Source organism: Gallus gallus, chromosome Z (assembly GCF_016699485.2).
Source record: "Gallus gallus isolate bGalGal1 chromosome Z, bGalGal1.mat.broiler.GRCg7b, whole genome shotgun sequence".
Lineage (NCBI taxonomy): Eukaryota > Metazoa > Chordata > Aves > Galliformes > Phasianidae > Gallus > Gallus gallus.
Genome location: NC_052572.1, coordinates 270,319 through 283,226, shown reverse-complemented (window position 1 = coordinate 283,226; position 12,908 = coordinate 270,319). Strand labels below are relative to the sequence as shown.

Below are 12,908 nucleotides of genomic sequence, written 5' to 3'. Positions count from 1 at the left end.
AAGGGGTTCGTTAATTAATTGGTTGGTTGCGTCGTTAATTGGGGGGTCACGGGGTTAACGAATGGCGGGGAGAGGGATTGAGGGGTGGGGAGGGGTGGGAGCGCACAGGGGGGGGTTAATTAGGTTAATTAGTAATCAAGGGGTGTTAATTAGGGGGTGTTAATTAGGGTGGGGGTTGATGAAGGGGTTCGTTAATTAATTGGTGGGTTGGTTCGTTAATTGGGGGGTCACGGGGTTAACGAATGGCGGAGAGAGGGATTGAGGTGTGGGGAGGGGGTGGGAGAGCACAGGGGGGGGTTAATTATGTTAATTAGTAATTAGGCGGGGCTAATTAGGGGGTGTTAATTAGGGTGGGGGTTGATGAAGGGGTTCGTTAATTGATTAATGGGTTGGTTCGTTAATTGGGGGGTCACGGGGTTAACGAATGGCCGGGAGAGGGATTGAGGGGTGGGGAGGGGTTGGGAGCGCACAGGGGGGGGTTAATTAGGTTAATTAGTAATTAGGGGGGGCTAATTAGGGGGTGTTAATTAGGGTGGGGGCTGATGAAGGGGTTCGTTAATTGATTAATGGGTTGGTTCGTTAATTGGGGGGTTGTGGGGTTAACGAATGGCCGGGAGAGGGATTGAGGGGTGGGGAGGGGTTGGGAGCGCACAGGGGGGGGTTAATTAGGTTAATTAGTAATGAAGGGGTGTTAATTAGGGGGTGTTAATTAGGGTGGGGGTTGATGAAGGGGTTCGTTAATTGATTAATGGGTTGGTTCGTTAATTGGGGGGTCACGGGGTTAATGGCGGGGAGAGGGATTGAGGGGTGGGGAGGGGGTAGGAGCGCACAGGGGGGTTAATTAGGTTAATTAGTAATTAGGGGGGGCTAATTAGGGGGTGTTAATTAGGGTGGGGGTTGATGAAGGGGTTCGTTAATTAATTGGTCGGTTGCTTCGTTAATTGGGGGGTTGTGGGGTTAACGAATGGCGGGGAGAGGGATTGAGGGGTGGGGAGGGGGTGGGAGCGCGTGGAGGGGGGTTAATTAGGTTAATTAGTGATTAGGGGGTGCTAATTAGGGGGTGTTAATTAGGGTGGGGGTTGATGAAGGGGTTCGTTAATTGATTAATGGGTTGGTTCGTTAATTGGGGGGTTGTGGGGTTAACGAGTGGCCGGGAGAGGGATTGAGGGGTGGGGAGGGGGTGGGAGCGCGTGGAGGGGGGTTAATTAGGTTAATTAGTGATTAGGGTGTGTTAATTAGGGGGTGTTAATTAGGGTGGGGGTTGATGAAGGGTTTTCGTTAATTAACTGGTCGGTTGCTTCGTTAATTAGGGGGTCACGGGGTTAATGAATGGCGGGGAGAGGGATTGAGGGGTGGGGAGGGGTGGGAGCGCGTGGAGGGGGTTAATTAGGTTAATTAGTAATTAGGGGGGGCTAATTAGGGGGTGTTAATTAGGGTGGGGGTTGATGAAGGGGTTCATTAATTAGTGGGGGGGTTAATGAGGGGAGGGTCGTTACGGTTAATTAGCATGGGGGCTTAACGAGGCATGGAATGAGCACTTTGTGGGGGCGGTTCATGAGGGGGAAGGTGGTTGGGGGTGGGACTCATTTGCATATATTAGCATACGAGGGTGGGATTGGGGTGTTAATTAGTATATGCTAATGAGGATGGGATCGGCCATAGGGAAGAAGTCGTTAATTAGCGGCCTTCACGAGCTGCGGATCGTTACTATTGAGGCTTCGTGTTGGTTGAAGGCTGGGCTCATTTGCATACATTAGCATATGAGGATCGAGAGTGCATACGAGGATCGAGAATGCTCGCTAATTAGCATTGCTAATGAGGACGGGATCAGCACTAACGAAGACTTCGTTAATTAGCGACCTTAACGAGTTGTCCATTGTTACCATTGAGGCTCTTCAGTGATTGAATGCTGGGCTCATTTGCATAAATTAGCATACGAGGATCAAGAAGGGTCGCTAATTAAGGCCACTAATGAGGTTCGGATTGACGATGATGGAGACTTCGTTAATTAGCAGCCTTGTTAATTAGCGGCCTTGACGAGCTGTGGATTGCTATCATGGAGGCCTCGCATTGGTTGAAAGCTGAGCTCATTTGCATGAATTAGCATACGGGGATCAAGAAAGGATGTTAATTAGAGCTGCTAATGAAGATTGGATCAGCGCTAACGAAGAGTTTGTTAATTAGGAACCTTAATGAGCAATCCATCGTTACCTTCGAGGCTTTTCAGTGGTTGAAAGCTGGGCTCATTTGCATAAATTAGCATACGAGGATCAAGAAAGGACGTTAATTGGCGCTGCTAATGAGGATCCAATCAGCGCTAACGAAGACTTCGTTAATTAGCGACCTTAATGAGCTGTGGATCGTTACCATGGAGGTCTCGGATTGGTTGAAAGCTGAGCTCATTTGCATAAATTAGCATACGAGGATCAAGAAGGGGCATTAATTAAGGCTGCTAATGAAGATTGGATCAGCGCTAACGAAGAGTTTGTTAATTAGGAACCTTAATGAGCAATCCATCGTTACCTTGGAGGCTTTTCAGTGGTTGAAAGCTGGGCTCATTTGCATAAATTAGCATACGAGGATCAAGAAAGGACGTTAATTGGCGCTGCTAATGAGGATCCAATCAGTGCTAACGAAGACTTCGTTAATTAGCGACCTTAACGAGCTGCGGATCGTTACCATGGAGGCCACGGATTGGTTGAAAGCTGGGCTCATTTGCATAAATTAGCATACGAGGATCAAGAAGCGTCGTTAATTAGAGCTGCTAATGAGGATCCGATCAGCGCTAATGAAGATCTTGTTAATTAGCGGATGAAGGCTTCGTTAATGAGCGGCTTTGACGAGCTGCGGGTCGTTACCATGGAGGCTTCTCATTGGTCGAAAGCTGGGCTCATTTGCATACATTTGCATAGGAGGATCACGAAAGCTCGTTCCTGAGCACTAATTAACGGGGCTTAATGAGGCTGCTTAATGAGCTCGGCGCAGCGGTAACGAAGGCCGCCTTAATTAGCGAGCGCGGCTCCCGGCGTCGGCTTCCCATTGGTCGAGAGCCCCCCTCATTAGCATATATGAATGGTTAATGAGGGGGCGGTGTTGAATGGGTTTCAATGGGGGCCAATGGGGTTTAATGGGGGTTAATGGGGTCTTATAGGGTCTTAATGGGGTTTATGGGGTCTTAATGGGGTTAATGGGGTTTTAATGGGGGTTAATGGGGTTTAATGGGGTTAATGGGGTCTTATAGGGTTTAATGGGGGTTTATGGGGTTTTAATGGGATTTAATGAGGTCTTATAGGGTTTAATGGGGGTTAATGGGGTCTTATTGGGTTTTAATGGGGGTTAATGGGGTTTTAATGGGGGTTAATGGGGTCTTATAGGGTTTAATGGGGGTTAATGGGGTCTTATAGGGTTTTAATGGGGGTTTATGGGGTTTTAATGGGGGTTAATGGGGTTTAATGGGGTCCTATAGGGTTTAATGGGGGTTAATGGGGTCTTATAGGGTTTTAATGGGGGTTAATGGGGTTTTAATGGGGGTTAATGGGGTTTATGGGGTCTTATAGGGTTTTAATGGGGATTTATGGGGGTTTAATGGGGGTTAATGGGGTCTTATAGGGTTTTAATGGGGGTTAATGGGGTTTTAATGGGGTTTAATGGAGTCTTATAGGGTTTAATGGGGGTTAATGGGGTTTTAATGGGGTTTAATGAGGTCTTATAGGGTTTTAATGGGGGATTATGGGGTTTTATGGGGGTTAATGGGGGTTAATGGGGTCTTATAGGGTTTAATGGGGGTTAATGGGGTCTTATAGGGTTTAATGGGGGTTAATGGGGTCTTATAGGGTTTTAATAGGGGTTTATGGGATTTTAATGGGGGTTAATGGGGTTTTAATGGGGGTTAATGGGGTCTTATAGGGTTTAACGGGGGTTAATGGGGTCTTATAGGGTTTTAATGGGGGTTAATGGGGTTTTAATGGGGTTTTATGGGGTGTAATGGGGGTTAATGGGGTCTTAAAGGGTTTTAATGGGGGTTAATGGGGCTTTAATGGGGGTTAATGGGGTTTATGGGGTCTTATAGGGTTTTAATGGGGGTTAATGGGGTTTTAATGGGGTTTTATGGGGTGTAATGGGGGTTAATGGGGTCTTATAGGGTTTTAATGGGGGTTAATGGGGTTTTAATGGGGTTTAATGGAGTCTTATAGGGTTTAATGGGGGTTAATGGGGTTTTAATGGGGTTTAATGAGGTCTTATAGGGTTTTAATGGGGGATTATGGGGTTTTATGGGGGTTAATGGGGTTTATGGGGTCTTATAGGGTTTAATGGGGGTTAATGGGGTCTTATAGGGTTTTAATGGGGTTTTATGGGGTTTTATGGGGGTTAATGTGGTTTTAATGGGGTCTTACAGGGTTTAATGGGGGTTAATGGGGTTTATGAGGTTTAATGGGGTTTTAATGGGGTTTAATGGGGTCTTATAGGGTTTTAATGGCGGTTAATGGGGTCTTATAGGGTTTTAATGGGGGATTGTGGGGTTTTATGGGGGTTTAATGGGGTCTTATAGGGTTTTAATGGGGGTTTATGGGGTTTTAATGGGGTTTAATGGAGTCTTATAGGGTTTAATGGGGGTTAATGGGGTCTTATAGGGTTTTAATAGGGGTTTATGGGATTTTAATGGGGGTTAATGGGGTTTTAATGGGGGTTAATGGGGTCTTATAGGGTTTAATGGGGGTTAATGGGGTCTTATAGGGTTTTAATGGGGGTTAATGGGGTTTTAATGGGGTGTTATGGGGTTTAATGGGGGTTAATGGGGTCTTAAAGGGTTTTAATGGGGGTTAATGGGGTTTTAATGGGGTTTAATGGGGTCTTATAGGGTTTTAATGGCGGTTAATGGGGTTTTATGGGGTTTTAATGGGGGTTAATGGGGTCTTACAGGGTTTTAATGGGGGTTTATGGGATTTTAATGGGGGTTAAAGGGGTTTAATGGGGGTTAATGGGGTCTTATAGAGTTTAATGGGGTTTTATGGGGTCTTACAGGGTTTTAATGGGGGTTAATGGGGTTTTAATGGGGTCTTATGGGGTTTAATGGGGGTTAATGGGGTCTTATAGGGTTTTAATGGGGGTTAATGGGGTTTTAATGGGGTTTAATGGGGTCTTATAGGGTTTTAATGGCGGTTAATGGGGTTTTAATGGGGTTTAATGGTGTCCTATAGGGTTTTAATGGGGGTTAATGGGGTCTTATAGGGTTTTAATTAGATTTATGGGGTTTTAATGGGAGTTAATAGGGGTTTATGGGGTTTTAATGGGGTTTTAATGGGGGTTAATGATGTTTTAATGGGGGTTTATGGGGTTTTATGGGGTTTTATATGGTTTAATGGCAGTTTATGGGGTTTTATGGGGTTTAAGGGTTTTAATAGGGGTTTATGGGGTTTTGTGGGGTTTTAATGGGAGTTATTGGGGGTTAATGGGGTTTTAATGGGGGTTAATGGGGTTTAATGGGGTCTTATAGGGTTTAATGGGGGTTAATGGGTTTTAATGGAGTTTTAATGGGGTTTATGGAGTTTAATGGGGTTTAATGGGGTTTTAATGGGGTTTATGGTGGTTAATAGGGTTCTAATGGGGTTTATGGGGTTTTAATGGGGTTAATGGGGTTTATGGGCTTTAATGGGGGGTTATGGGGTTTTAATGGGGTTTATGGGGTTTTAATGGGATTTATGGGGTTCATGAGGTTATTATGGGGTTAATGGGGTTTTATGGGGTTTAATGGGGGTTAATGGAGTTTAATGGGGGTTAATGGCGTTTTAATGGGGTTTATGGGGGTTTAATGGGGGTTTCTGGGGTTTTATGGGGTTTTAATCGGATTTATGGTGTTTTAATGGGATTTGTTGGGTTTTATGGGGTTTTAAAGGGAAAAGGGGAAACAGGAAAAGGGAAAAAGGGGGAAATAATAAGGGAAAAAGAGGGGAAGAGGAAAAGGAAATAGGGGGGGAAATAAAAGGAAAAGGAAAAGGGAGAAGGGAGAAAAGGAAAAATGGGAGAGGAAAAAGGGGGGAAAAGGAAAAGGGAAAAAGGGGGAAAGGAAAAGGAAAAAGGGGGGGGAGAAAAGGGGGAAATAAAGGAAAAGGAAAGAAGGGGGAAAAGGAAAAGGAACAAGGGGGAGAAAAAGGGAAAAGGGGAAATAAAGGAAAAGGGAAAAGGAAAAGGGAAAAGGGAAGGAAAAAGGAAAAAGCAAAAGGAAAAGGGGAAATGAAAAGGGAAAAGGGGGGGAAGGAAAAGGGAAAAGGGGGGGAAGGAAAAAGGAAAAAGCAAAAGGAAAAGGGAAAAGGGGGGGAAGGAAAGGAAAAGGAAAAGGAAAAGGGGGAAAGGAAAAGGGAAAAGGGGGGGAAGGAAAAAGGAAAAGGGGGAAATGAAAAGGGAAAAGGGGGGAAGGAAAAAGGAAAAGGGGGAAATGAAAAGGGAAAAGGGGGGAAATGAAAAGGGAAAAGGGGGGGAAGGAAAGGAAAAGGGAAATGAAAAGGAAAAAGGGGGGAAGGAAAGGAAAAAGCAAAAGGAAAAGGGGGAAATAAAGGAAAAGGGGAAAAGGAAAAGGGAAAAGGAAAAGGGAAAAGGAAAAGGGAAAAGGGGGGAAGGAAAAAGGAAAAGGGGGAAAGGAAAAGGGAAAAGGGGGGGAAGGAAAGGAAAAGGGGGAAAGGAGTAGAAAGGGGATAAAAACAGGAAGTAAGGAAAAAGGAAAGGAAAAAAAGGAAAAAGGAAATAAGGAAAGGAAAAAGGAAATAAGGAAAGGAAAAGGGGGAAGAAAAGGAATGAAACGAATAAAATGGGGGAAAAGGGGAAAGAAGGGGGAAAAAAACGAAATTAAAAGGAAAAAAGGGGAAAAAGGAAGAGGAAAAGGGAAAAAAGGAAATGAAAGGAGGAAAAAAACTGAAAGGAAGAAGGAAAGGAAATGAGGAAGAGAAAGGGAAAAGGAAAATAGGGGGAAATGGGGAAAAAAGAATTACGAGGAAAAAGGAAAATAGGGGAAAGGAGGAAAAATAGAGAAGGAAGGGAAAAGAAAAGAAGGAAAAAGGAAAAAACAAAAGGAGAAGAGGAAAAAATGGGGAAAAAATAAGGGAAAAAAGGGAAAAAAAGAAGGAAATGAGGAAAATTAAAGGGGGAAATGGGGGGGAAAGGGGAAAGAAAGGGGAAAAGGGGGGAAGAGGAAAAAAGGGGGGAAAAGAAGAAGAAAAAAGGGAAAAGGAGGGGAAAAGGAAAAGGAAAAGATGGGGGAAAGGGAAAAAAGGAATAAGGAAAAAGGAAGGAAAAAGGAAGGAAATAGGGAAAATAAATGGGGAAAAAGTAAAGGAAGAAGGAAGGAAAATAAAGGCGAAAAGGAGGAAAATAAATGGGAAGGGGAAATGAAGGGAAATAAATGGGGAAATAAATGGGAAATGAGGGGAAGTGGGGAAAATAAATGGGAGGAAAAGGAAATAGATGAGGAAAAGGGGGAAATAAATTGGAGGAGAAGGGGAAAAAGGGGGGAAGGGAAATAAGGGGAAATAAATGGGGGAAAAGGGAAATAAATGGGAAATAAATGGGGGAAAAGGGGGAAATGGGGAAAATAAATGGGGGGAGAGGAAAATAAATGGGGAAAAGGGGAAGTAAATGGGAAATAGATGGGGGGAAAGGGAAATAAATGGGAAAAAGGGGGAAATGGGGAAAATAAATGGGGGGGAAGGAAAATAAATGGGGAAAAGGGGGAAATAAATGGGAAATAAATGGGGGAAAAGGGAAATGGGGGGGAAATAGTTAAAAAGGGAGGAGGAAATGGGAGGAAAAGGGGGGGAAATAGGTTAAAAAGGAGGGGAAATGGGGGTAAATATTTAAAAGGGGGGGGAAATGCTTCAGAAAGGGGAGGGAAGGGGGGGCAAAAGGGGGAAAATAATTAAAATGGGGGGGAATGGGGGGTAATTAATGCTAATTAATGCCCCCCGCCCCCATTCTTTGGTCGTTGATGGGGTGAAAGAGGCCGAAATGGGAACATGAAGGGGGGAATGGGGGGAAGGGTCGGATAAAATGGGGTCCTGTGGGGAAATTGGGGGGTTTTAGGGGGGGGGAAGGGGGGAAAATAGTTAAAGGAGGGGGAAAGGGGGGTAATTAATGCTAATTAATGCCCTCCGCCCCCATTCTTTGGTCGTTGATGGGGTGGCTGAGGCCGAAATGGGAACGCGAAGGGGGGGATGGAGGGAAGGGTCGGATAAAATGGGGTACAGTGGGGAAATTGGGGGGTTTTAGGGGGGGAATGGGGGGAAATAGTTAAAGGAGGGGGAAAGGGGGGTAATTAATGCTAATTAACGCCCCCTGCCCCCATTCTTTGGTCGTTAATGGGGTGGCTGAGGCCGAAATGGGAACGCGAAGGGGGGAATGGGGGGAAGGGTCAGATATATGGGGTCCTGTGGGGAAATTAGGGGGTTTTAGGGGGGAATGGGGGGAAAATAGTTAAAGGAGGGGGAAAGGGGGGGTAATTAATGCTAATTAATGCCCCCCACCCCCATTCTTTGGTCGTTGATGGGGTGGCTGAGTCCGAAATGGGAACGCGAAGGGGGGGATGGAGGGAAGGGTCGGATATATGGGGTCCAATGGGGAAATTGGGGGGTTTAGGGGGGGAAAGGGGGGAAAATTGATAAAAATTGGGGGTAATTAATACTAATTAAGGCCTCCCCCCCTATTCTTTGGTCTTGATGGGGTGGCTGAGGCCGAAATGGGAACGCGAAGGGGGGGATGGAGGGAAGGGTCGGATAAAATGGGGTCCTGTGGGGAAATTGGGGGGTTTTAGGGGGGGAATGGGGGGAAAATAGTTAAAGGAGGGGGAAAGGGGGGGTAATTAATGCTAATTAACCGCTCCCCTCTCCATTCTTTGGTCGTTGATGGGGTGGATGAGGCCGAAATGGGAACGCAAAGGGGGGAATGGGGGGAAGGGTCAGATAAATGGGGTCCTGTGGGGAAATTGGGGGGTTTTAGGGGGGGGAAGGGGGGAAAATAGTTAAAGGAGGGGGAAAGGGGGGTAATTAATGCTAATTAATGCCCCCCGCCCCCATTCTTTGGTCGTTGATGGGGTGGCTGAGGCCGAAATGGGAACGCGAAGGGGGGAATGGGGGGAAGGGTCAGATATATGGGGTCCTGTGGGGAAATTGGGGGGTTTTAGGGGGGGGAAGGGGGGAAAATAGTTAAAGGAGGGGGAAAGGGGGGTAATTAATGCTAATTAATGCCTCCCGCCCCCATTCTTTGGTCGTTGATGGGGTGGCTGAGGCCGAAATGGGAACGCGAAGGGGGGAATGGGGGGAAGGGTCGGATATATGGGGTCCAATGGGGAAATTGGGGGTTTTAGGGGGGGTTTTGGGGTTGGGGGGGTCCCGTAAGCTTTTCAGCTCTCTTTACTTTCGTGGGTCTTCCCCTGTTTGGGTTTCCCTTTGGAGCCCTCCCCCCCCCACGTCGTCGTCGCTGTGCTGGTGATCATTTCCGACCTGTGGCCTTCGATTCATTCTCGTTTCCCCCCCCCCCAACCTTCTCCCCCTTTCCTTCTCCCCCCTCTCCCCTTTTCATTTTCGGCGATGCAAAACGGGAAGTGGTGGGGAGGGGGGGGGGGGGGGGGGGGGGGAAGAAAGGAGGTCAAAAGACAAAAAAAAAAAGAGAAAATAACGGAGATTTCTCATGTATCAGTGCCTGGCTTTTGGTTTTGGTTTTTGTTTTTTTCTTCTTTTTTCTCTCTTTTTCGGTTCCGAAGCTTCGTTTTGTCTTAGTGCTCTTTTTTGCTATGGGGTAGAGTGTAGTGCGGCCGTGGTAGGAGGAGGGGGGGTGGTGGGGGGGGGGGGTGGGGGGCACGAAGTGATGCGATTGGGGGGTGGGGGGGGGGGGAGATGTTGGGGTTGTTTTCTTGCTTTTGTATCGTGGATGTCGGTGGAGAGTGGAAAAATAAAGGGGGGGGTCGTGGGGGTGGGGGATGTGGGGGGGGGGTGAAATTGGGGAGAGGGGGGAGAGAGGAGGAAGGAGAAGGGGGGGAGAGAGGAGTTGAAGGGGGGGGGGAAGGGGGGGTGAGAAGGAGATAAAGGGGATGGAAGGAGGAAGGAGGAAAGGAAGAAGGGAGAGGACAGGAGGGAGAAAAGGAAGCGGAAAAGGAAATGAAAAGAAAAGGGGAAATGAAAAGGGAGAAGAAAGGGAGAAGAAAAGAACGAGGAGAAAGGGGAGGAAAAAAATGAAAAGGGAAAAAAAGGGGAATGAAAAGGAGAAAGAAAGGGGGGAAAAGAAATGAAAAGGGAAAAAAAGGGGAATGAAAAGGGGAAAAAAAAGAAATGAAAAGGGGAAAAGGGGGAATGAAAAGGAAAAAAAGGAATGAAAAGGAAAAAAAGGAATGAAAAGGAAAAAAGGAAAAATAAAAGGGGAAAAAAAGAAGAAAAGGGAAGAAGGGGAATGAAAAGGGGAAAAAAGAAATGGAAGGGGAAAAAAGAAATGAAAAGGAAAAAAGGGGAATGAGAAGGGGGAAAAAAGGGGAATGAAAAGGAAAAAGGAAAGAAAGGGGGAAAAAGAAAAGAAAAAAAAGGGGGAATGAAAAGGAAAAAAGGAAAAAGAAAAGGGGAAAAAAGAAAAGGGAAAAAGGGGGAATGAAAAGGGAAAAAAGGAAAAATAAAAGGGAGAAAAAAGAAAAGGGGAAAAAAGAAATGAAAAGGGAAAAAAGGGAATGAGAAGAAAAAATGGGAAATGAAAAGGAAAAGGGGAAAAAGAAAAGGGGAAGTAAAAGGGGGAAAAAGAAATGAAAAGGGAAAAAGAACGAGAAGGAAAAAATGGAAATGAAAAGGGAAAAAAGGAAGAATAAAATGGGGAAAGAAAAGAAAAGGGAAAAGGGAGAAATGAAAAGGAAAAAAAGGGAATGAGAAGAAAAAATGGGAAATGAAAAGGAAAAAGGGAAAAATAAAAGGGGAAGTAAAAGGGGGGAAATGAAAAGGGAAAAAGAACGAAAAGGAAAAAATGGAAATGAAAAGGGAAAAAAGGAAGAATAAAATGGGGAAAGAAAAGAAAAGGGAAAAGGGAGAAATGAAAAGGAAAAAAAGGGAATGAGAAGAAAAAATGGGAAATGAAAAGGAAAAAGGGAAAAATAAAAGGGGAAGTAAAAGGGGGGAAAGGAAATGAAAAGGGAAAAAGGGAATGAAAAGGAAAAAAATGGGAATGAAAAGGAAAAAAATGGGAATGAAAAGGAAAAATGGAAATGAAAAAAAAGGAACAATCAAAGGGGAAGAAAAAGGGGGAAAAAGAAAAGGAAAAGGGGGGAATGAAAAGAAGGGGAAAAAAGGAAAAATAAAAAGGGAGGAAGAAAAGAAATGAGGGGGAAAAGGGACAAATGAAAAGGGAAAGGGGGAAAAGAAGAAAAAAGGAAAAACGAAGAAAAAAGAAAAAAACAAAAACGAAGAAAAAAGGAAAATAAGAGGGGGAAAGGGGAAAAGAAAAGAGGGAAAAGGACAAAAAAAGGGAAGAGGAAAAAAGAAGTAGGAAAAGAAGTGGAAGAAAGGAAAAAAGGAGAAGAAAAGAGGAAAAAAGGACAAAAAAGGAAAGAAGGACAGAAGAAAAAAGGAAAAAAAGAGAAAATTAAGAAGAAAAATGTGGAAAAAGGGGAAAAAAGGGAACAGAAAAAAAAGGAAAAGAGGAAAAATGGGAAAAAAAGACGGAAGGAAGAAGAGGACAAAAGAGGAAAAAGGAAAAAAAAGGACAAAAAAGAAGAGAGGAAGAAAATGGGGGAAAAGAAGAAAAAGGAAAGAAGAAAATGGGAAAAAAAATAGGAAAAAGGAAAAGGAAAAAAAGGAAAAAGGAAAAAAATGAGAAAAAGGAAAAAGGGGGAAAAAGGAAAAAAAGGGAAGGAGGGAAAAAAAGAAAAAGGGAAAAAGTGGAAAAGGGGGAAAGGGAAAAAAAGGTAAAGGGAAAAAAAGTAAAGGAAAAAATGGGGAAAAAATAGAAAAAAATGGGAGAAAAAGGAAAAAATAAATAAAAATGGAAAAAGGAAAATTGAAAAAATTGAAAAAAAATGGGAAAAAATGGGAAAATGGGGAAAAAAGGAAAAATGGGGGAGAATTGAAAAAAAGGGAAAAAATGGGAAAAAAGGAAAAAATGGGAAAAATGGGAAAATGAAAAAAAAAGGAAAAAAGAAAAACGTAAAAAAAAAGGAAAAATGGGGAAAAAAAGGAAAAAAATGGGAAAAATCGAAAAAAAATGAAAAAATTGGGAAAAGGAGAAAAAGGTAAAAGGGGGGAAATGGGAAAAGAAAGAAATGGGGATAAATGGAAAAAGGGAAAAAATGGGTAAAAAACGGGAAAAAAAGGGTAAAAATGGGGGAAAAAAGGAAAAATGGGAAAAAAACGGAAAAAAAACGGAAAAATGGGGAAAAACCGAAAAAAAAAGAAAAAAATAGAGAAAAAATAGAAAAAAATGGGGGAAAAGGGGGAAAAAAGGAAAAAATGGGGAAATGAAGAAAGGAAAAAAAGAGGGGAAAAAATGGGGAAAAAAAAGGAAAAGGGGAAAAAAGGAAAAAAAAATGAAAAAGTGGGAAAAATTTTAAAAAAGGAAAAGAATTGGAAGAAATGGGGAAAAAAAGAAAAAAATGGGAAAAAGGGGAAAAAATGGGAAAAACGGGGAAAAAAAAGGAAAAAAAAGGGAAAAATTGAGAAAAAAATGAAAAATATGGGGAAAAATAGAAAAAAAGGAAAAAAGGGGAAAAAACGAAAAAAAAGGAAAAAATGGGGAAAAAACTGAAAAAAAGGCGAAAAAGGCAAAAAAAAAAAAACAAAAAGAAAGGAAAAATGGGGATAAAAGGAAAAAAATGGGGAAAATCGAAAAAAAAAAGAAAAATGGGGGGAAAACCGAAAAAAAAAAGGAAAAAATGGGGAAAAATCGGAAAAAAAAAG

At 43.5% G+C, this 12,908-nt stretch overlaps 1 protein-coding gene across 1 annotated transcript in view; it reads left to right on the top strand.

Annotated features, from left to right (window-relative positions):
- The window catches only part of TCF4 (transcription factor 4), a 195,673-nt gene extending 185,912 nt beyond the window's left edge, over window positions 1–9,761 (top strand). Inside the window, exon 20 of the mRNA XM_046905872.1 lies at window positions 9,746–9,761. Coding sequence (XP_046761828.1) covers window positions 9,746–9,761 — 16 coding nt within the window. The remainder of the gene's footprint in view (window positions 1–9,745) is intronic.
- Window positions 9,762–12,908: the final 3,147 nt, after the last annotated feature.